Source organism: Trachinotus anak, unplaced genomic scaffold (genome assembly GCF_046630095.1).
Source record: "Trachinotus anak isolate AG129_WGS33_773 ecotype Australia unplaced genomic scaffold, CSIRO_AGI_Tana_v1 ptg000011l, whole genome shotgun sequence".
Taxonomy (NCBI): Eukaryota; Metazoa; Chordata; class Actinopteri; order Carangiformes; family Carangidae; genus Trachinotus; species Trachinotus anak.
This window is the reverse complement of record NW_027273862.1, coordinates 11,897,016-11,920,300: the sequence shown is the minus strand read 5'-3', so window position 1 is coordinate 11,920,300 and position 23,285 is coordinate 11,897,016. Positions and strand designations below refer to the sequence as shown.

The 23,285-nt window shown below is 41.3% G+C and overlaps 1 protein-coding gene across 2 annotated transcripts; it reads left to right on the top strand.

Annotated features, from left to right (window-relative positions):
• The first annotated feature begins 150 nt into the window (after positions 1-150).
• On the top strand, positions 151-23,203 carry ahctf1 (AT hook containing transcription factor 1). 2 transcript variants are annotated; one of them, XM_071488076.1, is made up of 40 exons: positions 151-1,677; positions 4,086-4,212; positions 4,742-4,892; positions 4,987-5,089; positions 5,811-5,991; positions 6,242-6,449; positions 6,693-6,809; positions 6,924-7,008; positions 7,125-7,275; positions 7,579-7,711; positions 8,011-8,192; positions 8,429-8,490; positions 8,766-8,894; positions 9,093-9,183; positions 9,424-9,513; positions 10,077-10,217; positions 10,559-10,663; positions 10,895-10,991; positions 11,234-11,357; positions 11,487-11,543; positions 12,102-12,248; positions 12,454-12,644; positions 12,819-12,963; positions 13,086-13,217; positions 13,312-13,459; positions 13,567-13,717; positions 13,816-13,923; positions 15,215-15,359; positions 15,457-15,672; positions 16,070-16,742; positions 16,915-17,103; positions 17,532-17,637; positions 17,770-17,891; positions 18,014-18,330; positions 18,579-20,345; positions 20,704-20,947; positions 21,102-21,278; positions 21,361-21,446; positions 21,757-21,845; positions 22,059-23,203. In XM_071488076.1, the coding sequence occupies exons 2-40, from the start codon at positions 4,092-4,094 to the stop codon at positions 22,252-22,254; spliced, it is 7,677 nt and encodes a 2,558-aa protein (XP_071344177.1). In that variant the 5' UTR covers positions 151-1,677; positions 4,086-4,091; the 3' UTR covers positions 22,255-23,203. The 2 variants fall into 2 exon arrangements, with proteins under 2 accessions (XP_071344177.1, XP_071344176.1); XM_071488075.1 differs by having other exon boundaries at positions 20,674-20,947.
• The last annotated feature ends 82 nt before the right edge of the window (positions 23,204-23,285 follow it).

Sequence of the window (23,285 nt, the reverse complement as noted above, 5' to 3'; positions counted from 1 at the left end):
CCATTTGACATTGAGAGCATTACTGTCAACTTACAGATTTATTTAGAAGTCATTCTGTACCTTTTCAGATAAGGCTGACTTCTGAAAGTGCCTAGTGTTATTAAAAAGGCATTGGTTATTTTTCATGAAACAAAAACCTCTCACACTAGGTCATCACCCTGCAGATGTACACAGACTGCACAGACACCTCACCTTACTGTTGACACTGATGTTGGGTAGAAAGATACAATATCAAAGATCAAAATGTGCTGCGGAGGGCTGAATTTGAACAAAGCTGTCAACAGCAGAAGGATCTGCTTCCAGTGGTGGAATGAAAGACTGACTCATAAAAAAACAAATAACGTGAATGTAAGATTAACAAAAGAAATGAAGTCAACTCTCCATGCTGCTGCTACCATCACAAACGATAAGAAACAAAACTCATCTACACCTGCATAACATGCTTCACAGGGTGCCTTCTGAATTATTTTGTTTGCTTATTTTATATGTGGTCAGAATTCAACACCAAGTCCTAGAAATGTGATGTTGCACAACTTCCTTTTCCTCATGCATATTTTTAGTATTACTTTTTTCATATAGTGCACTATGAAAGTGTCACTTGCATGACTGTGAACACATTAGAATGCCATCAGATCGGCATCCAACTCTATTATCAATCTTTTTTTCACTAGGCAATTTGGGGTAGTTTCATCTCACAATCTACATTGATAGCTGCTAGGCAGACACACTGTAGCTGTCTTGATTTTTTTTAATAGAATGTATATAGTGTCTCCCTTATATTTATAGAGAAGCTCTCTAGTTCATTCTAATTTCTCTGCTATCTTTGACATTTTAAACATGTTCCTTACATTTCTTATAAGTTGTATGATATCATTCCCTCACATCTGATGGTATGTGGCAGTAACTTTAACCTTGGCTCTAGATGTGACTTGAGAAAAACAAGAATATTAATTACAAAAAGCAAATACACTCTGATTATGTGGACTATCAGAAGAAATGACCAGTGGAAAATACATGTACCAAAGCCCTGTCCTATAGCTACTTTCCCACAATGCATCAGTGCATAGAGGCTTTCTTTCACTGATCTTGCTGACCAGCTAAAATATAGATGACGCTGTAATAAATAACTTGTTTGTTGAGCAATGCTGCAAATGCAAACACATATTGTATTTCAAACAATATGTAAACCACTGGACTTTGGTTTCTGTGATTTTCTCCTCAAAGATCTGTGTTGTAAACCACTGTTGTTGTGCACCCTAACCCAATTTAGATAGTTGGGATTTTGGGCAGCAAGCAAGCAAGGCGAGGAGCAGTTTGAGGGTTGCGCAAAGCGAGACTCGTCTGTGACTTATCTGTGCTGTGTTTAAGCAGAAATCACGCCCAAACAGAGGAGGGCAGCAGTGCGCCTCTCCTGCGCCTACTCTGTCAGAGCCGAGGACCACGAAGAAGACGCGCCCGGAGCACTTTCCGACCGTGGAAGTGGCGCTATCCGCTGTAGACGCCTCAAGTCAGGAGCATTTCGTGCTGGCCAGTCCCCTGGAGTGTCCAGAGGGCTTCACGCATGAGTTGCACTTTGAAAAAGGGCGGATTATGACACAGGAAGGAAAGAACCGGGAGATTCGTCTAGGAAAACTAAACATTTGGGGCTCTGATAAAGCCGTCAACATCCTTGAACAGGTAGTGTGGCGTTAACGGTGGCAGCAGCTAGCGGTACATTGCATCACGTTTTCCAGCGCAGTTGACAGAGAGCTAAAGGGACTAGCTCTCTAAACTCCCACATGCTGTCTAAATCACCAAAAAGACTTACAGTAGGGAACTTGACTTATCGGCTGTTGTGTGATGTTGCCAGTTACTACAAGCTGGTTTCATGACGCTAGGCTACAGTGCGTTTGCACTGTGGTAGCTAAAGCTAGACCACTGAACTACCTTTACCTAGCTAAATTCACAGACTCGTGTCAACCCGAGACTCGTCGCTAACGACAAAGAGCATGTAGTGTGATGTTGCAACTGGTAAAATAATACTCCTGGGTGTCAGTGTTAGCTTGGATAATTTACCAGCCACTTAGCCAAGCTAAATTCATGTAAACGCCAGATACCGCTGTACGTTAGCGAAAGTAGCAAGATACCTCAGGCTAGTCAAGCCAGCGATCCCGACTTTGCTTTTAACTAGTTATTCTAATGATTAAACAGACTTCATAGTTAAATATTGAGCGCTGGAGTTCATTTACTGTGTCACAAATTAGATCGTTTTACACCATACCTAACATGAAATAACAGATATTTTGTATTCCCTAAAACGCTTACGTACGTCTTAAGCTAGGTTAGCTAGCTCAACTTTTAACGGCGAGCTCGGATGAACTGTAATCCTGCGTGACCTTGCGAGCTAACTGGATAGCCTGCTAATGTAACTGTGGGAAGTGTGTAAGACAGCCGTCAACCATTATTCTGCACTCAATAATATGAACATATTTATAATCTGCGGCCTGTGTTTAACAGCCATGTACATTACGTTGCACAGAGACAGCGATTGATTGTTTGTTTACATCATGTCAAGCTAGCCCAACGCTAACGAGCGGAGCTGGTGAAGCTAATCTTTGCAGATGCTAACGAACGAGCTAACGTTACCCAGATAGTTGACGTTTAAAAAAATCTTTAAAGTGCGAATCTCGATTCATATGTGGGAGGATTACCTGTGGCAGTCGGTCTGGGTTGTAGTGAGCTGTGAGAGTTACAAATGTTTCTGGTTGTCACACACAAACCCTGCAAGTATTCAACGTGTGCGCTAGATTTTGTATTTGGAGAAGCTACTTTTGTTATTTTAACCGACTTATTTGCTGTCGTAAAATGTTCGCCTCCGCCGCCGTGCCTCTTGATAGTGCTGTGACGCTTTAAAGTGCACATACAGGGCTTGTTTTGTCTGCAATGTCATAGTATCTGTACGTGTTTCATCTGAAGCCATGGCATGTGGCAGCGCAGTGACAGGCTCGTTGCGCGGGAGTTCACTTGAATCCACGTTGTTTTCCACTGTGGTCACAGAGGGCAGTGTTGTGTCCAATTTTGCAGACTGAAACCGATGAGCAAATTTCCTTTTAGGTCGGGTTGGCCTTGAAAGCGCCACTGTATGTACTGTACTGTTGGAAATAGTGTGTATCTAGTCGGATCATCAGCGCAGTAACAGTGCTGAGGGACATAATTAACAGACATGGGTCAGTAATGATAATAACATATGAAAGAAAGTAGACACTAGTAGACAGGTAAAACATGATGATACAAATAACCGTGTTAAAGCCATGAAAAATAAGGCAATTTTATTTCTAAAAAGTTTAAAATCTTTTTCAGATGATTGTGATTAATTGTGCTTAATCTTGACAAACAGGGTGAGAGTAAACTTATAAGCACATGTGAAAGATTGAGGATATATTGAAAGTAAAATATTCATAAAATTGTTCAGAAAACTCAGTCGCAACTAATTGATTAATGACAATCAATTAAAGCTTCACCATACAGTTAAGCTTAAGAGATATTAAAGTAGTAATATTGGCTCGTGCCTATAAATGAAAAAATATTTTGCCATTGTCTGTTAGCACAGAGAAGGAATTTAAAAAATGCCACTTTAGGAGGTTTTCTGATCAACGATTTGAATAGTGTGAGCATTTTATCAGAACACACTGTCAGAACCGACATCTAGTAAGAGATGTAAAGCAGTATGCTCGTGTTGTTGGTGATTAGAAAGCAGAAACCCAGTTGCAGCCACAGTTGTCAGAAAGTCTGCTGACGCCACATTTCCTGACAACTGGGGCTACAACTGTGGTTTGAAAGAAAGACCTCTTTTGTTCTGTGAAACCCTATTGGGCAGATAAAGCCTGAGGTGGAAGGGCTCAGAAAGGGTGTTCCACAGATCGTAATTTTACCATTACTTATTGAGGTTTAATTAATGAGAAGGTATTTAGGGCAGGTAATATTTACCAAATAACCACTTTACATCATCAATAATGTCTCAAAGTTTTGAGGGAACTTTAGTGAAAGGTAACTAGACTAACTGCTGTTACTAATATACTGTATGTCCTGTGTTGTTGTTTATACAGTGAACAATGCATGACCTGACAGCCCAAGTCACCAGCAGCCTGCTGCCTTTCCCAGGAGTGACTGTAGATGCTTTGGGGGAGGATGAGATCACTCTAGACTCTGTTCTTCATGGGAAGTTCACTGTTGGTAAGCCTGTTTTTACCGATCAATGATTTCTATAAATGGATATTTTCTGTCCTCCATCCTTGTCGATTTTTGAAAGCTTTAAAACATACTGCCACCACTCTTTTCATCGATAAGTAATCAATAAACACTGAACCATTTCTGACACCCAGGTGGAGACCATGACACATTTTTTGATTCATAATTTTTTTAAAAGCATGAGAAACGGTAGAGTTAAAAAAAAAAGTTACAAAAATAACACATTGTTATAAATTTGTTGATTATCATTTTTTGTCTCAGTCTAATATCTAAGATGAATTAATTGCTAATTAAACAGTAAGAATTTTTTTTTTTATTATTTGTTATTTTGTGATGCTAAAAATCTTTATCTATTATCACAAGGCTACGTTTCAACTTCAGAACAGCTGGTAGAACTGGTCCATGTTGGCTCATGAGCAGTGTGATTGCAGAAAACTGAACCCAGATTGGTGACACCATTTACCCATTTATATCACAGCCTCTTAATCTTTCATTTCCTTTTCTGTTTGTCAAGGCCGCAGTGGCCTGGCCTGGCTGGCCTGTGGCCCCCATCTGGAGGTTGTTCATGCAGTGACTGGAGAACGACTGTCAGCGTACTGCTTCAGTGGCGGAGGGGAGCACCCACCTAGTGTCCTTGCTGCCAGGGACTTCAGCTGGCTCAAACGGTCAGAGCTTTGTTTCTCTATGTATCTCTTCAATGTCAATGACTGTGGAGGGGAAATATCAAATATTTACCTCTTTACTGTTCAATATTACCAGGTCTGGACTGCTGGTTGGCGTGGAGGAAGCAGAGGGCAGTGTGTTGTGTCTCTATGACTTGGGACTGTCAAGGGTGGTCAAAGCTGTGGTCATACCAGGCAGGGTGAGTTGTGCACAAGGGTCTTCTTCACTCTTCACTAGAAGAGAAGGTCTATCACGGCAGGATAAACATTCAGTTGATAGGCAACAATGAATAATCTTTGGTAGTCTCTGGCTAGGATGAGCGGTATGGCTAATGAATCAATGAAGGAAAGCTTTGAATCTAAATGCTAAAATCATGAATTGGTAAATGACTAGTGTAAGGCTACATACATTTCTAACACTAATAGATTTCTTAGAATATAGGAAATTACTGTCTCTCTATTGTAAGCAAGAAAAAAAAAACCTCACCCCTTCGCAGAAATCACAGCCTGCAAATACTTTTTTTAACCGTCCATGATGTTTTTGTTTTAGGCCTTGTTCCTTGAAGAGCAATTTGTAGTTCTGAAATATCTCACATTAGCAGATTTTTATGTCTCAGTGACAATAGCCATGGCCAGAGGCATTATGTTTTCAGGTTGTCTGTCCACTTGTCCGTCGTCCATCCCATTCTTGTAAACGCGATTTTTCATTTCTAGCCTTTATTAATCGGGCAATCTCAGGAAGGGGACATTCTGACCACAATTTGTGCAATTTGGCTGGATTGTGGAGGCATATTATCACGAGGCTGTAATTCTAGTTGTGTTTCGTTCAACTACCTGAAGTATTTTGCTATTCTACAGTAAGTGTTCAAAAATATCCCACCCATGGTACCAAAATGTGAACATGGTTTGTTTTTGATCCAGATTACAGCCATTGAGCCGTTGGTTAGTTATGGCGGAGCAAGCACTTTGACACAGCACCTCCACCAGAGTTTGCGCTGGTTCTTTGGCATTGCTGCTGTGGTAACGGATCTCGGCCACGTTCTGCTGGTGGACCTTTGTCTCGATGACCTGTCCTGCAGTCAAAGTGAAGTGGAGGCTTCAGGTGAGGAGTCTGTTTGAGGATGGGTTGGGATTATAGGTGTTCTTGTGCTTGTGTGTGTGTTCTCCTTGTTGGTCCTCTGTACCTGAAAAACCTTATATGGAGGTGGACCAATGACCAGTTTCCTCTTCTCTGTGCACCATATGTTTTGAAAACAGGCTTTGGGGAAAATGGTTAAACATGGACATCTATGACTCTATTGTGGACCCCCCACCCCTTTAGTAATTTTTTTGTATTAACCTTCTGTTCTCAGACCTGCAGGTAGTGACCAAATCTCCTGCAGAGATCCCCAGACTTAGAGAAGTCAGCACCAGGCAAGGCAGACATCTTTGTCTCCAACTGAATGGGCCCAGTGGAGTTGGAGCCACAGCTCTGCAGTACATCTCCAGGACCAACCAGCTGGTGGTGGGATTTTCTGATGGATACTTACAGTTGTGGAACATGAAGACTCTTAAGAAAGAGTAAGTCTTTGTTTTTCTTCTGACTTCAAGACATTCTATTTTATTTTTTATTTTTTATTTCTGTATTTAACAGTAGTTAAAAATACAATAGGGACTAGAAAGTAATTATAAGAGTCTGTGCTTCTCTTTTGAATTCATGGCCACCTGTGATATAATGTGACCTTATATCACTGATACATACAGTTTAAATGTTTTTCAAATCCCTGTATGTGTACAAATTCTTGTGTGACTGTTCATGCATAGGTACCACTCCCAGTTAGAGGGTGGCGGGGTGGCTGTGTATGCCTTCACCTTCCAGGAACCCGAGAATGACCCTAGAAACTGCTGCTACCTCTGGGCTGTACAGTCTTCTCAGGACCTGTAAGTCTTACATATAGCAAGTACTTTATCCAGGCAAATTGTTTTTGTTTTGTTTTGGGGTTTTTTGTATTCCACACTCTTATTTTTCCTCTACGTCCTTTCACTCTCATGCAGCGAGGGAGATACAGTCAGCCTCCGTTTGCTTCAGCTGGCCTTCAGTGAAAGGAAGTGTCTGTCTTCCGGGAAGATCCTCTATGAGGTATTTAGTGCATACAATATTTTCTTGGATTAATACATTTTTTACAATCATGGTCCCTTGTACTGTATATTCAATTTCCTTGATTTATTCTCCCTTTTTTCCTTTCTGTCACTCAGGGTCTGGAGTACTGTGAGGAACGTTACAGTCAGGAGTTGAGTGGCACAGCTTTCCCATTCAGGGCCCAGACCACCAACACCCGCCTGCTCAGTTGCCAGACCATCGAGAAATTCAGACCCCATCCTGACAGAGATGACAGCATGAATGAAGGTTAGCCTCTTCCTCCTGAGACTACCTGTGGAATATATTAGTATGTAGGGAGCTAATCTGTGCAGGCTCTCAGCATTTTTATTCAAATTTGAAAGCTTTGCTTGGACATTTTTAGTGTTGTCATGGTACTGAAAAGGGCTCTTAAACCTACTATACCATTGTGTGTTCTGGTTAAAACTACTGCATAGAGGAGAACAGTCACGTTTTGTCTATTTTGTGTACTGTGTCTATTTGCAGTCTTATTTCTTACTCTCTTTCATTTTATTTTCTTAATCACATCATCCAAATCTCTTTCCATTTCAGTTGCATCTCCAGACACCAGTGTGTCTATCTTCAGCTGGCAAGTCAAGGCTTACGGTCAAGGAACCCCATCTACCTACATCGGGGTTTTTGACATCAACCGATGGTACCACGCACAAATGCCAGACTCTTTAAGGTACAGTGGAAACTGATTTTGTAACTGTTTAAGAGAATACTACAGTGTAATGGGAGAAAAGTATCATTTATATAATTAAAACTATAAATAAAAAAATAGAAATAATAGTTAAATAGAAATATAGATTAAAATTGTATTCATATTATTCATGAATATAGGTGACACTTAATGTATTTAAAAATAAAAGGGATTTTGTTTATCTATTAATGGGTTGTTTGACAAAACAGAAGGAATGCCAATTAAAAAAAAAAAAAAAAAGAACTCACTGCATTTCACTTGCACTTGTGTGTTATTGTCAGAATGGGGGAGTCTCTGCAACATTGTCCATACCTGGCTGTTTGGTCTCTGGACCCAGTGGTGCAGATGGTGTCTCCACATACCCTTCTGGATGTGGTGGTACACGACCGCAGCCTGAGCAGGGGCCTGCCATTCACCTGCCCCCCACCAGAACAGTACTTTAACCCCACCACATACAACTTTGGTAAGTGTAGACACTCTATGTACCACCATCCTGATCTCATATTAAGAGATGATGTATGTAGTATTGAATTATCTACTTGTTCTATGTAATTCTGTCCAGGCTTTATGTATTTCTCTTTTTTCTTTGTATTGCTTGGGAATTTTCTTGTACGGACATGCTTCGGTTTGTGGTTGAAATAATAAATTAATTAAAAAGGTTGATTGACTTTGTGTTTCTGTTCCCCTTTTATGTTACAGATGCTACCTGTTTGCTGAACTCTGGAATTGTGCACTTAACCTGCTCTGGGTATCAGAAAGAGGCAAGTTTTCTGTGTTCATTTTTCAGTCATACAAATATTCACCCAAGAAGTGCACATATGACTGTATATAAACACAAAGGCAAACTGTTATTTTAGTTTACATGGGTTTTCTTCTGTATTATGAGGGCATAGCCTTTTCCTTGTGTAAGTCCTTGATGTGATGTTTATTACTAAGGTAGGACAATATTTACCAATCAGTTTTAGGTTTAATTATGTGAAGATGATTTGAATGGTAAGCAGGCTGTTTTTACACCTCATCACTCATTTAAATCCAGACCCTGAGCTTTTTGAAGAAAGCTGCTCCTTGTTCCAGTGACATCATCTCCACTAGCTACTCTCGCTGCCTCATGTCTGGCCTACTCTCAACTCGCCTGGCTGACACCCAGGCTTCCAGCCTTTCTCAGGTACACATCTTGGTCTGCAGAACCACTCATGCATACACCAATGAAACACTGTTCTAGATGCTTTTGTACTCCCTTTTTTTCTTCACATTAAAGGAAATCCTTCATGTGATGCAAAACGATAAAACGGCAAAATTAAATAAATATTTATTGTGAAGTGTTGATAGTAATATGCGCCTGCAACTTGATGTTGGTCTTCAGGAGGAACAGCTGGATGCCATCTTGTCCACAGCAGTGGAGACAAGCTCCTTGGGACTGATCACAGGCTGTATCAAGCAGTGGACTGCAGAAGGTGAGGAGTCTGCTCCGACTAACTGTCAAATAAACCATCTCTCACACTGCTCACCCAAACTCTTTGCACCCATGCTGGCAAGTATGTGGTGAAGACCTTCCCTCAGTGTTGTTCTCTTTGGCTTCGTCTCACACATACATACACAGTACCTTAAATCTGTACCATGCTCCTCCACATACATGCCACAGCCACCAGCCCTGCAGTCAGCTCTAATTCGTCAAATTCTGTTCTCTTCAACAGAACAACCAGGGTCTGCACTGAACCTGCGCTACATCCTGGATTGGGCCTGGAACAAAGTTATCCAGACTAAGGAGGAACTGGATGGCATCTGTATGTTTTATTTTTTATTTATTTATTTTTAGTATCAGGGGAAGATATTCTGACATTTATAGAATGTTGTTTAGACAGGAGTTTTTTTTTTGTTTGTTTGTTTATTTGTTTGTTTTGTTTGTCTTTTCATTTAGCAGTTTTAATGAGTCAAAAAAATTTCTTCTTGACATTGCTCAAATTCATTTAATTACATTGATTATTAGATTAAATATATGTAATTGTATTTGATGTAAATGTTATCAGTTGCCTAGAGCTGGACATCTGTACAAACATTATATGTGGCACTTTATTGTGACCACTCCCAGTGATAAATTTGAGTAGATTAGATCAGATATGTTTGTAAGGTACATTTACCTCTCAGACTGTGATATTATTTATCCTGGTCAAGGAATAGGAAAAGCTGGCTTTGCCACTTGTTCATGTTCATGACTTAAAAATTCCAAATATATTGACTGATATAAATTCCTCTTATGAAACACATGGTTTCTATGTGGTTTGCAAGTTTGTTTCAGTGTATACTTTTATTTTGTTGATCTGTTGCTTTGTGTGTACTTGTTTCGTAGGTGCACCACTGTTTGACAGCTCATCCAACTTCACAGACCCTCAGACCTTGCAGCTGCTACAGCACAGCCAGAGACTGCTGGGTAACCTCAGTACCATCTTCCACTGTCTACTCAGTGAAGCTCAGGAGCTCACACAAAAAGGTATAGTGTCCACACAGATACAATCACATGTACAAGTGACATATTTTCCTGTGATGTTAGAAAAACTGGATCTGCCAACACAAATACCCTGTGATTTAATTCCCATTTTTACTAAACTGTAATGAAACACTGTTGTTCTTTTCTTCTTTTCTTATGTCTTCTGAGTTTTCATGTCAGGAAAAAATGATAATATCTTCCCCCATTTGACCTCCAAATGAGTTGATACAATTTGATGTATAATAAGTCCAGTGATTAGCTGTGTCTAGCAACTGAGAAGCTGTTATGTTGTTTTGAGCCATTTGTTGTTATTGAAAAGTTCTGGCTATGTTTTTGTTGTGTAGGTCTGGTGGGGCTGATAAACAAGAACATAGTGTCCAGTCTGATTTCCAAGTATGCTCAGGTGGTCCTCTGGTTCTGTCGCACCGGCTTACTGCCTGAGGGATCAGGTAAAGTGGTGCTTGAACAAATACAATTGACATGGATATTTTTCAGAAGGAAACCATGAATATCAACATTCTCTCAGTCAGAGGAAAAACAAAGCAGGTTTGATATTACACTAACAAATGTGAGATGACAGAGTAGGGGAATGTTTCTAAATGAAGGTGTGGCAAAACTTCTCTGTATTCAGTTTTAGTTTTTTCTCTCTCTGAACTGGTTTTAACTGCCCTCCCCATCAGATGACGATGCTCTCCAGATCTCCAGGCCCTTCTACAGCCACTCAATCATCAGCAACTATTATACTATGCGCAGAGAGGACCTTACCAGGCTAGCTAAGTGAGTACTCGTTGCTCAAAAGCAATAAAGATGAATTAAAACTTGCATCTATCTCAAATCTAGGGCTGCACCCTAATTACTTTTTAATCACTGGAATAGTCTGTAAAATGTTAGAATGACAAAGGTCCATCTCAGTTTTCCCTATAAATGATCTTGATTTGTTTTTGATCCAGTGAGGGTGTTTTTTTCTTTTATTGTACTTTTGAAGGTTCTGTTATCTAATGCTGACACACTCTTCTCAGGGGCAAGTGGTGTGCAGACTGCCTGATGATCGACGGTTTGGTTGGCCAGTGTGGTGAACGCTTGACCAACCTATGGAAACGGGATGAGGGTGGGACAGGGCAGTATCCACCACCTACACTGCATGTAAGCATCTAAAATATATATAATATATTTTGAATTTTACTTATTTTGTTCCAATTTATGTCAAACTGAGTTTACATCTGCTGTTATAATGTTATAAAGAACTGAATGTTGTGTATCTTTGATCCACAGGCCTTGTTGGACATTTATCTACTGGACAATATTGAAGAAGCTGCCAAACATGCAATTGTATCCTTTATAATGTAATAATACCCATTTTCCAGCTTCTACCCAAGGTAGCCTTAGCCATATCCAATATTTATCATAAATTATTTCGTTTGCAGTTAATATTGTACATGCTGTATTAAGAAGTAACAAAGAAAATAAACATTTCTGAGGTTTTAATTTATAATTTATAATTAATTGAATAAAAAATGTATTAATAATAAATGTAACAACTTCTTCCTTTTAATAACTTTATCATGTGAAACAAACAATTCATAAGATTCCAGATGTAGAAACTATGTATTTGTGATTTTATTCAATTTATCAATCAGGGATGCATTGCTGTGTATTTGTCCAGTTTTGGTAGTTTGTAACCTGTTAGAGAATTCACTGAATATATGTATATGTTTTTGTTTCTTGTTAGGTCAATTAATTTACAATTAGTAAATAGTATTCCATAGTCAGAATTTTAAATGTGATGGGTTTTTTTTTTTTTTACTGTGATAGAAAACCATAAACTTCATAGACTGGATAGACCAAATTAAGCTCTTTGCTTGTATGAGCCTTGACCTGTTGTCTCAGGTGATTTACCTGTTGCTGGATGTCATGTACTCCTTCCCCAATAAGGACGGAGCATCAGTAGAGTCTTTCCCCCCAGCTTTTGCCATCCCTGTTGGACTGGTGAAACTAGTACAAGGCCTCTGGCTGCTGGACCATCATGACCACCAGGTTCTCACTGATTTACACATTTGAATTAATTATATTTTCCTGGAGGTGCAAATGCGCATATTACTGTCAATATTTACAGTGAAAATATTATAGATACTTCTAAATACAACCATTGCAGCCTCCTCTGTCTCCTTTTTAGGATACTGTCCCTCTGTTATCCTGTAGCGCTTTTTTAAACTTCATTTTCTTCTTTTCTCCTGATCAGCGTGCGTTTGAGCTGCTCCTGCATCCTGCTGCCTCTCAGTGTCAGTTTGAGTGGCAGCACGAGCGAGTCCTCCAAGCTCTCATGTGCCAGGGCCAGCACTCAGTGGCACTACGATATTTCCATGTTGCAAAGCCTCCAATTTCCTCTACTTCCCAGGCCAAACTCTGCCTGTCTGTTCTGCTACACAACAGGTAAGAGCAAAGGGCGAGGATGTTAATATACACTCAGTTTTGAAACTGTGAAACAACTAGAAAAAATGGCTTTTTTGTCTCAGGAAACAAATGGACGATGTCAATCAAATGCCAGCCTTTCACATTTATAAACTTACCTTCTACTACTAACCAGTCAGTGTGCGCTTTTTCCAGGTGTCTCATAGAGGCGTGGTCCTTACTACGGCAGCACTCTAATCGCCTCAATATGGGTGAGCTGCTGAGTTTCCTGTATGAGAGCTGCCAGGAGCTGGGCCTCATCAAGGAGCTGCTCAAACTGCCCCTGGGTCTAAATGAACAGGTGGGAGTGAGATGATCTAATTGTGGCATTTTTGCAAAAACCCAAAGTGTTCAATATTCTGCTGATCAATCTTTCTTTGTGTCTTTGGACTATAAAGTCGATGCCTTGGGTTTGTGTTTCAGGAATGTTTGGAGAAGTTCCTCCAGGGTACAGGGGGTCTCCCAAACAGAGAACTACTGATGGTTCATTACCTTCAGCAGGCCAACTACATTCCTGCTCTGCAGCTCAACCACAGCCTCAAATTGAATCTGGTGGTATGTTTGACACACATATACAATGTATCGCACCACTCATCACAGCATTATTCTTTTATATTGTATGCAACATTTATTTCATCTTTGTTCCTAGAATGAGCGAGACCCAAAGCTCAAAGAACGATCCAACACCAGGAACTCCATATTGGATCAGTATGGCAAAGTTTTGCCCCGAGTGCAGAGGAAACTGGCTATTGAGAGAGCCAAGCCCTACCAGCACCCCTACACCATCCACAGAGAAGGTAAGGAGGTGCTCAACCTCAATTCACATCTGTTGAAATTAACCCCAGTAACACTTTTCAAAGTGGGGAAAATGTGATAAGAAACTTTTCAAACCACTGTGTTCCAGTTTCTCGGCCGCAGCCACTGTCAACTATCACCAAGCGCTCTGCCAGTGAGAAGGTGATGTCCAGAGCTGGATTTATCAACAACGTCCTGACCAAGATTGAGGAGGTGTGGTCAGGAAAAGGAGCAACACCACAGTCCTCACCAGCCAAGAAGTGAGCATAAGAAACCAAAACTGCATCTCAACCATAATGATTTTTATTATTCTGTTTTATTTATTGTTTTCTAACTTTTGTTTATTTGTTTCTGCCAGCCCCAGGGTAGCTGACAATCAGAGCCCAAGCCCCAGGCCCTCTTCTTCGGTCCTTCCTGATCCCTTTCTGGGAACTCCTATTACCATGACCTCCAAACGAAAGTCAAGGTACTTTCATCAGAGCTCCAGTGAAAGTGAAACATGCCATACGTGTTATTTGAACACAAAAGGAAACAGGACATATTAGTCAGTGTTTTTGGATATTGGCATATTTACCATAACCAGACATAAGAATAAGAGCTATTTGATCTTTGATGTCATAATTAGGAGTCCAGGCTCAGGCAGTGTGGTCCTCAGTCCAGCAGTGCTGTGATACTGTTCTTCTTCATGTAGGTAGCAGTCAAAACAGGAAGTTTTGCATAACTTGGTAATGATCATTCCCATTAACATGAAACTTAGATCAGTAGTTCCACATATCACTCTGAGGCTCCTTACAAAATTTGCTACCAATTGACCGCTAGGGTGCACCCCAAATATGGAAAAGTTCATATCTTGTAATTGGCAGCATGGACTCATAAGATCTAGGGTCAGTACTCAGTCCCTGCATAAACTTTTTTTAATAATTGCGTAAAATGGAAGCGGCTTACTATAACAAAATCTAAATTTTGACATTTCACCTTCCAAAAATCAAAATAAATCACCCATACATCATACAGAGCTGAATTTTTCAGCACATCCACTGAAATGTGACAAAAGTTGCTGTAACCTATGGTCAATTCAGAAGTCCAGCACTATATTTTTGCAAAATATGAAAAATCAATTGCCATCAACATTCTCTAGATGGTAGATCTGAAGTGGTGTTTAGATTGGTCTGTAGCGAAATTCAATATCTCGCTGTTATTTGTACTGTACTTTTTTTCCCTAATTTTTTGCAATCCTTATATTTTTATTTATTTTTTTTATTTATTTTTTTCTGTTGGGTAACTTTATTCTGTTGTATTGTGGTACACAAAAATGACAGGTTCACCAGCAGGTGGTGGTATGATCAAAGCAAGGCTATTTTGGCCAGTAACTCCCACACTATACATCGCATGAAAAACATAAATTATATACAAATTTTCCACAGCAGTGATATACTGTTATATTTGAATCACCACACATTGACAAACTCTCAAGCCATATTATGGGCATGGGAAATGCAGTCTATATCCTATGCATTACATATGATAGGTGTACAAATGATTTTACTTGGCACACTATGGATGTAATCTTTTCAACGATAATAACTTTTTTTTTTTTAATGCTAAATTTTACTATAGCTGCTCCTAGAACTTAATATTTTAAGTTATTGGTTCTATACACTCCAGAAAATGCTGCATGAATGCCCACCCCAGTTTTGTTATGACAGAATTTTAAAATCATGCATGCTGTGCATTTCTTCCTCTTTTATGTGACCCAGGCTGATGGACTTGGTGGTCCACCCCTCCTGTCAGAGCCCCCAGTCTCTTCTCAGTCCCCCCAGACCTTCCAGCTCCTGGATTTCTCTAAAGGGCATCAGCAAAGCCCCTGAACTCAGTCTGCTGCAAACACCACAGGTTGTCAAGGTGAGTATAATTTTCTTAATTGATCCTGCATTCTTGTACTATTTCTATTCTTGTACTATTTTTTGACCCATCCTTTTTGTGGGTTTTGTCCTCTCAGCGAGCTCGGGCCTTAGCTGCCTCTGGTCCGGTATTCTCAGCCTTCACTCCCCAGTCCATCCTTCGCAGCAGCCTGAGGCCCACACCTGTTGCCACCCCCTCTGCTTCTCCAGGGCGCTCCATCACCCCTCCACTCCGCAGCAAAGAGAGCCGCATCACCTTCATTGAAGAGACAGAATCCCCTGAACCAGAGAAAGGCATCCGATGGACCAATGGGGTAAGACCAAGTACTACATAGGAGTGGTGTGCTGATTCTGAGAGGCCACCTCACTCGTAAACAAAAAAATACTTTCTGGGTAAATATCCCATTCTGCAAGGTTACAGCTCATCAGATGATTTTTAGCCCTGTATCTTAAAAGAAGTGTCGTTACTTTTTTTGTTTTTGTGTGTTGAGTTTTCATAGTATATGATTGACTAATACAGTATATTATGCACAATTTGCAATAGCCCACCAATATCAACACATTACATTGCATTTGAGCTGCTTATTGCAGTCTGTATTAGCACACTTATCCCTTTCGGTCTTACTTCATCTTCATTGCAGGTAGGTTTAGTTTTCTCTTTATAATAAAAGGTTTTTTTCCAATCCTCTTTGGACCTGTTTCCCTCTATAGATGGCAGCAGACAGTGAGATTAGCTTGCTGACCAGAGGCTCCTTGCTGTCTAAGGCTACAGGTAAAACCTGGTCCTCACAGCCTGCTGAGGAGGAAGAGGATGGAGAGGAAGAAAGGGAACAACCTCATGTAAAGTTCTTGCCTCCTGAAGGTGGTATTCCTTCACCACAGCTGAGATGCTCTGAGAGCGAGTCATCCTCCATCCATGAAGTTGCTGCAGAAACTGGACCCTCAGATGAAACACAAGCACGACTTACCCTGAGCTTTGACACCAGTCAGACACCTGTCCGGTCAACAGACACCACCCTAGAGTACTATGATGCACCTCTGTCAGAAGATCAGGAAGTAGAGGAGGGGCACACGGCTACAGAGGGAGATGAGGAGATAGTGACACTGAACATCAAAGCCCAAAGTGAAAAGGAAGAACCAGAGGAAAAGCCCTCCCCAACCACTGAGCAAGCCCCTGTCATGACTTCAGAGAATATAGAGAAGGAAAAAGAGCAGGCAAAGGAAGATGAAATATTTGAAGACGCGATGGAGGTTGGTCTTGAACAGGACGAGAATAAGGAAGACGTTCAGTCTGAAAAGGAGGAAGAACAGGATGTTGAGTCAAGTAGCAAACAAGAAGATGCTGGAAGCCTTGACCACGAGGAGATACCTAGTCACAGTCAAGGTAATAAATTAGCAGAATCTTTTTCTCTATGACTTATTATGAAGGGTGGCTTGTTTCGCACCTGAGCTGCACAGCACCAGAATCCAAAGACAGGTCCTATGCTCAGATATTTTTAATTTTCAGAAATGAAAGGTGTTGAAATATTTTATTGACCTATTTTTTATGCCACTAGTTTGTGACCAGGTAACTGAGAGCATAGATTCTGGCCCTGGGGTCGAATCTCAGGATCAACCAGCAAATGCCACTGAGCAGGACATCCAGTCGAAGGCCACTGAATCCACCGAGTTAACTGACCATCTGAAACCATCTGGAGCCACTGAACTTGCAAACAAACTAGAGGAGGATCTGGAACAATCAACAGGTCCATCCTTAAATGATGCATTTCCAGTGTAAAAATCTCCAAAACATTAGACAACAGGCCTCGTATTAGAAAAGAGCTGTGTATATGTTGTGATTTAACACACATGCACACAACACTATGGGCAAATAGAATCACTTACAGACAGATTCAGAAAACAAATATTTCATTGTACTGTAAATACACATAGCTTTTTCTAGAACTCTGTGAGTATAGGATAAGTTATATTACACAACCACACCAGGGCTATACTCGTACTGAGACACTCTTTATCAAAAGTACTGAGACCTGTTCTGTGTCATTTGCAATAATTAATTTACATGTGGTTGTTAGTGATGTTACCATGGTACTGGTGCTGGTTTGGTTACTGTACATACATGTGAAAAAAAGATGATGATGATAACGATTTGTTTTTTCATTGTTGCCAACAGATCTGACAGAGTTTGTGCAGCGACATCTGTTTGGCGCTGATCTGTCTCCTCCGCTCACCCGCTCAGGAATCCACAATGCATCACAGATCCAGGTGTCATTCAACAGGTATTTATCTTTTTTTCTGTACATATAATTTGGTTTGTAATGCTGTTTTTTTACAGTCCCTTTTGGCTTCTTATCTGTGAGTTGCTTTGTTTGTGGAAAGTTATAAATAGCTGTCATCCTCCTTTCTCGCAGTGAGTCACTAGGTGAGGTTGAAGAGGAGGAGCAGGCAGCTGCTGAAGCTCCCCCAGTTTTTACCAGCCAGAAATCTAACGCCTCTGTGACATCCTCCGAGCCAACTGGCACAGACTCCCACTGTGAGGAAGATTATATACACATGCGTATTAACACTGGCGCTCCTAATGTTACTCTGCGATTTTACTCTGACACATTTTCTCACATGCCTGCACTTTTCTGCTTTATTTTTTTAATCTCACAGCTGTTGTAAGTGTAAACGATAGTGAAGAAATGTCCAGCCCTGTGTCTGAGGAAGAAGAAGAAGAAGAAGAAGAAGATGATGATGATGAGGAGGAGGAGGAGGAGGAGGAGGAGGAGGAGGACTCTGATCAAGCTGACGAGGAGGAGGACTCTGGTAGTGAGGTGGAGATCATTGAGGAGGTGCAGGGCAATGGGAGGCTGCCACCCCTCCAACCGAGTTCAGTTTTTGTACCGCAAGGACACACACACTTCCTGCCAAGCCTGTCAGAGCAGGAGGCTGCTGAGTTCTCTCTGATCACACCAGGGACAGAAATGAAGGTAACCAACATAGAGCTGCATAGAAATGACAGATGGAAAATGAATCTGCAATATCTGTGACATATAATTAATTTTTAAAAAAAAGTAAAAACAGCCTCTGATTCCAGCTTCTTTAATTAAAGAATTAAAGAAGCTGGAATCAAATCAAAGCTACTTTTCTTTGTTCTTTATTTTACTGTAAACTTGATTCATCAATTAATTGCAAAAACACATAGACAAATAACCTTGCTGTGTTTGCTCCTTCATAGATGGTAGAAGAGGACATGGAGGGTGAGGTGGTGATGGTGAGACTCGGGGCTGATGAAGGAGGGATTGAGACAGAGGAGAACGTAGAGCAAGGATCATCCTACATGGAGCTCAAACCCTCCACCACTCTCCTGGTACCTCTGGAGCTCATGGAGGGACAACATGGCCTGGTCGATAGCGCTCAGCTGTGTCTTCCTGAGATTCAGCAGATGGTTGTGCCAGACGACCCAAGGACTGAAACTCACAGTGGCTTCTCTCTGATGCTGGATATGGACGAGGATGGGAATAAAGAGGCAGACACACTACCTATGGAGAACTATCTGTTGTCCTCCAATCTTTCCACCCAGTCTCCAGTAGAGGAAACTAGTGAGGAGCTGGTGGCCAAACCTGAGCTTATTCTATTGGGCACGGATGAACAGGATGCTCCCCTGTCTGGAGAAGTCTCACAAGATGACCAGAGGAAAGAGATGGACATCCTGGATGGCATTGAGGCAGATGGACTCAAAGAATCAGAACCTGTAAATCTCCAAACTGACCAGCTGCTTGACATCACTGGGACAAGCCAGGAAACTGAGTTTGTAACGTTGGCTAGAGATCATGAACCTGAAGCTCTTTCTGTGCCAACTGCAGTGGAAGAACTCCCAGCAGTTGTGGATGATGAAAACTTTGTGGCAAGGAAAGATGCTGCTGATGAAGAGTTGGGAGAGGAGGAGAATAAACCAACATCCGTGCAGGACCAGGAAGCGCCTGAAGAGAACGGGACCGTTAATACAGATGCAGAGATTGTACCCAGTGCAGAGATGGCACCTGCTGTGGAGGAGCACCGGCAGGACCGCAGAGTCTTAGAAGAAACAGAAGAAGATAACACAGAAGAAATTACTAAAGAGAAGGAAACAAGAAGGAGTACTAGGGGAAGACAGAGAAAACATCATGTTGAAGAAAAACCTGTGAAGCAGGTCTTGAGCTCAAATAGCGAGCCAGAGGAACAGCCTGTACCAGAGACTCCCACTTCTCAGAGAAAGAAGGCTCCTTCCACCCCAACACGGAGGACCACAAGAGGAAGGAGGACTGTTACTTTTATCTCCCCTCTCCCAGAGGACGCAGAGGAGCCACAGGAGGCTGTGGCTGAGACAGAGATAAGCACTTTGGAGGTCCCCGCCTCACCTAGTCGTACACCAAGAAAAAGTAAACAGAGCAAAGAAATCAAAGTCCAAGCCAGCACGCCTCGAAGAAGTACCCGCAAAGCTCATGCAGAGCCGCCTAAAGAAGAGGTTGAAGAGGGGGAGGCTGTGGATAACAATACCACAGTCGCATCAGTGTCCAAGGCCTCTTCTCCAGCCAGACGACGGGCTTCCCAGAGGGCCACTTCAAAAAGGACCAGCCAAAGCAACCAGACTGGCAGTGAGGAGGTGTCTGTAGCCACAGAAGTTGAAATCAAAGAGGAGGACCCAGACGAGGAGGTCACACATATAAAAGTTGGTCGACGAACAAGCTCCAAGACCCCCACACCGTCCAAACGCAGGACCACTCAGGCGAACACTCCAAGGAGGTCCAGCCGAAGGATATTGAGTAGCAGCAAGGTGGAGTCAACATCGTTAGAGATCGTGAAGGAGGAGAAGGAAAAGGAAGAAGTCTTTGCTCCCCCTGTCAAACGCAGCTCCAAGAAGACGCAGCCTACCCTACTAGAGGAGGACGAAGAACAGCAAGATTCCAGCCCTGGCAGGACGACCCGACAGTCCAACCGGATTACCCTAAACGTTTATCCACAAGTAAGGATAAAATGTTATTAAATCTTCATATGAAATAACATCAAAGATGTCATAGATATCAAAATTGTTTGTCTCATTACACACCAACAATGTAAAGCTACGAAAATCTCGTTCACCATCATCTGTTGTTGACGCAGACTGAGCTACTTTTGTTTGACGTTAAACTGTTTGAGCCATAACATTTTCATATTATGATTTAAGCTTTTACCTCATTAAACAATTTTCATTTTTCTATTAATGATTATCACGCACATGCCATACATTATTCCCTGTTTCATGTTGGAAAACAGATCCATCTATTGTTGATCATTAACATTTAACACTCTAGGTGAAACTGGTTCCTGTATCACTCCCTCAGAGCGCGAAAAAGACGAGATGTGAGACGATTACTGAAAACATAAAAGAAAGTGAAGATCTACTGGAGTCTGAACTTAACAGCAACACTAGTCACACCAACTCCCATCGACCTACCAGGAGCAAACTCTGGGACCACCCTGAGGAGGATCTTCCCCTACTGGACTCCCCGTTGGAGGTGGACTCTGAAACCCCTGTCGCAGATGCGCTCATCAAGAGACTCCAGGACGAGGAAGAGAAGCAGGAAGGTATGTATGAAGCCTCTGCCTTTGGACTGAAAATAGAACTGTGTTGAATTTAAAAAAAAATATATATATATATATATATATTATCTCTAAAATAAATAATTGAAAATGTGTGGATGCAAACGCATTCAAGTGTCATCTCTTTGATAAATTACAGGAGGAGTAGTTATCTCAAAGGTGGTGAGAACCAGCAAGAGGAGCACAAAGTCATCAGCAGAGCAAACTCTCTCACTGCCTCCTGTGAAAGACAGCGTGGTCCCTGAGCCAGAAGAGGACGAGTCAAGTCCAGGCGAGCATTCGTTCATCTACTCCCCCTCAAGGAGAAGAACAAGAGGTGAGCTGAGTATCCATTTACCCATATGTCTTCCCATCCTTCTGTCCACGATGATTTTAACGCTGCGTTGTTTGTGTCTCAGCCCGTAGAGCAGAGTCTCCTGGCCCAAGTGAAGAGTCTGTGGCACCTATCACTCGCAGCAGAAGAGTCAAAGAAGTTTCTCCTCATGTAAGTGGCTCTGCTTATGAGCTTCACACTTAAAGTGTGAAGACCACTATGGTGTTATACGAGCTAACTGTATGGAAATCAGTTGCAGTGTAATGTTTGAAATGACCGGTTGGTGCATTTGGTTTTTATACAGTCGAAGACAAAAGCGCGTCTCCACTGCTCTGAAATGACAGGAGCCGTATCTCAGGGATTATAGCTTCCTTAAAAAAATGGGAATAACTACAATGATTATGAGGGAGAAATAATAAATGTGAGGTCTTTTTAAAAGCATTTTCATTTTTTGACGTCATCTTTTTTTCTTTTCTCCCAGGATGCAGTTGCTTCAGAAGAAGATCATGTGGAGGTGGAGAAAGCAGCAGGTGTTTCTAAAACCAGAAAAACAGGCAAACGAGCAGCCAAGTAAGCCCCCCCCCCCCCCGTCTAAAAAAAAAAATCCCTCACTGAAGCCACTACCAATGCTTTTTAAACAGGACTACACAATTCTTTTTAGGTTTCAGTATTTACTAAAAATATATTTTGTATCATTCGTCTTAATCACAGTTTCCACTCGTTCGTTCCACTTGTTTGAGATCTTTTTTTCTGTCAGCACTTATTTTATACTTTCTCCATCAGATCCAAAGGCGTTTCCGAGCCGCCTCCCATAACAGAGGTGGAGCTGATCTCTCCTCTGCCCAGTCCAGCTTCTCCACTGCCACGGACGCAGAAGAGGACTAAAGAAGACGCCCCAACCTCGAGCATGAACCTTCGACGCAAGCGCATAATGGACACCGTTTTCACAAAACCCGTCACCCGGAGGAAGAAACTATAAGGAGGTCGGTGGTGGTTTTAACCAGTGAACCTCAGACAGCCACCTCAAGATTTGAACCAACTCAGTCAGGAGCTGTCAAATAAAGGTGTATGCCTAAACTTACCATGGATCCGTTTCCTCAAATGCCTCACAGTGCTGCAGTTGTCTTTGTACATGGACTTCCCTGTAGGATAATAAAATAAAAGCAATGAGGACTATATTTTTGGAGTTTACATGTCCTGCTCCTCCCAACTTGATTTCACTTGATATTGTATCTGTGGCCATTTTGTGACGCTCCTTATAATCAGCTTAATTCTCTGGACACAGAATGGCACAAGGGCAAGCAATCAGTGTGGGTTTTAAGAAGCTCCCGTTAATAAAACCAGAGAGACTGAACTGAACTTGCCTCTGATAAAGAGGTTTTATTTACATTCTCTTTTATTTTAAGTTGTTTTTTTTTTGTTGTTGTTGTTGTTGTTTACTTTTAAGATTTGGAGGCCGGCTGTTTTTTCTATTTAAGAAGAAAAGCAACCAACCCAGTGGAGAAGAAACATTTCTACTGCTAAATTTGTATATAGTCTTTTGCTATGTTCCAAATAAAATTGATAAATAAATCCTAAAGAATTATGTTCATTTTGAAGTTTTAAGTATTTCAAATGCATTTGATCATCTAATCAGACTGCCTGTGCCATAGTCTTAAGGTTTCAGTTGATTTTGGAGATTGTCTGTGAAAGAGGCACAGACTGTTTTTGTATGTCATGGGATGTTATATATTGTGAAGTAAGGGGGGAAAAAAAACACTTGCACAGCGATTTAGAGGTGGAGTTTAATTGTTTTGGGACATGTTAATAGGCTTGTTTAATTAAATTTATGGCAACCACCATCTGACACATAGGCTATTTTCCGATGAATGTATGTAGAATGTCTTATTTTTGATGACGGCTCTTTGATAAATATGGCAAAGCTTGAATATCTCTCTATGTCTGTTGATTGTCTCAATTCAGTTCCTGAAGTGCATGTCTTTGGTCTGAGGTTTGCAGCTTGTCAATCAC

Excerpts from the sequence above, each read along its gene's own strand:
- ahctf1 (XM_071488075.1), top strand. The coding sequence starts at position 4,092 with ATGCATGACCTGACAGCCCAAGTCACCAGCAGCCTGCTGCCTTTCCCA. Across the intron at positions 5,090-5,810 it reads CTGTGGTCATACCAGGCAGG|ATTACAGCCATTGAGCCGTT; the intron begins GTGAGTTGTGCA and ends TTTTTGATCCAG. Across the intron at positions 10,664-10,894 it reads CTTACTGCCTGAGGGATCAG|ATGACGATGCTCTCCAGATC; the intron begins GTAAAGTGGTGC and ends CCTCCCCATCAG.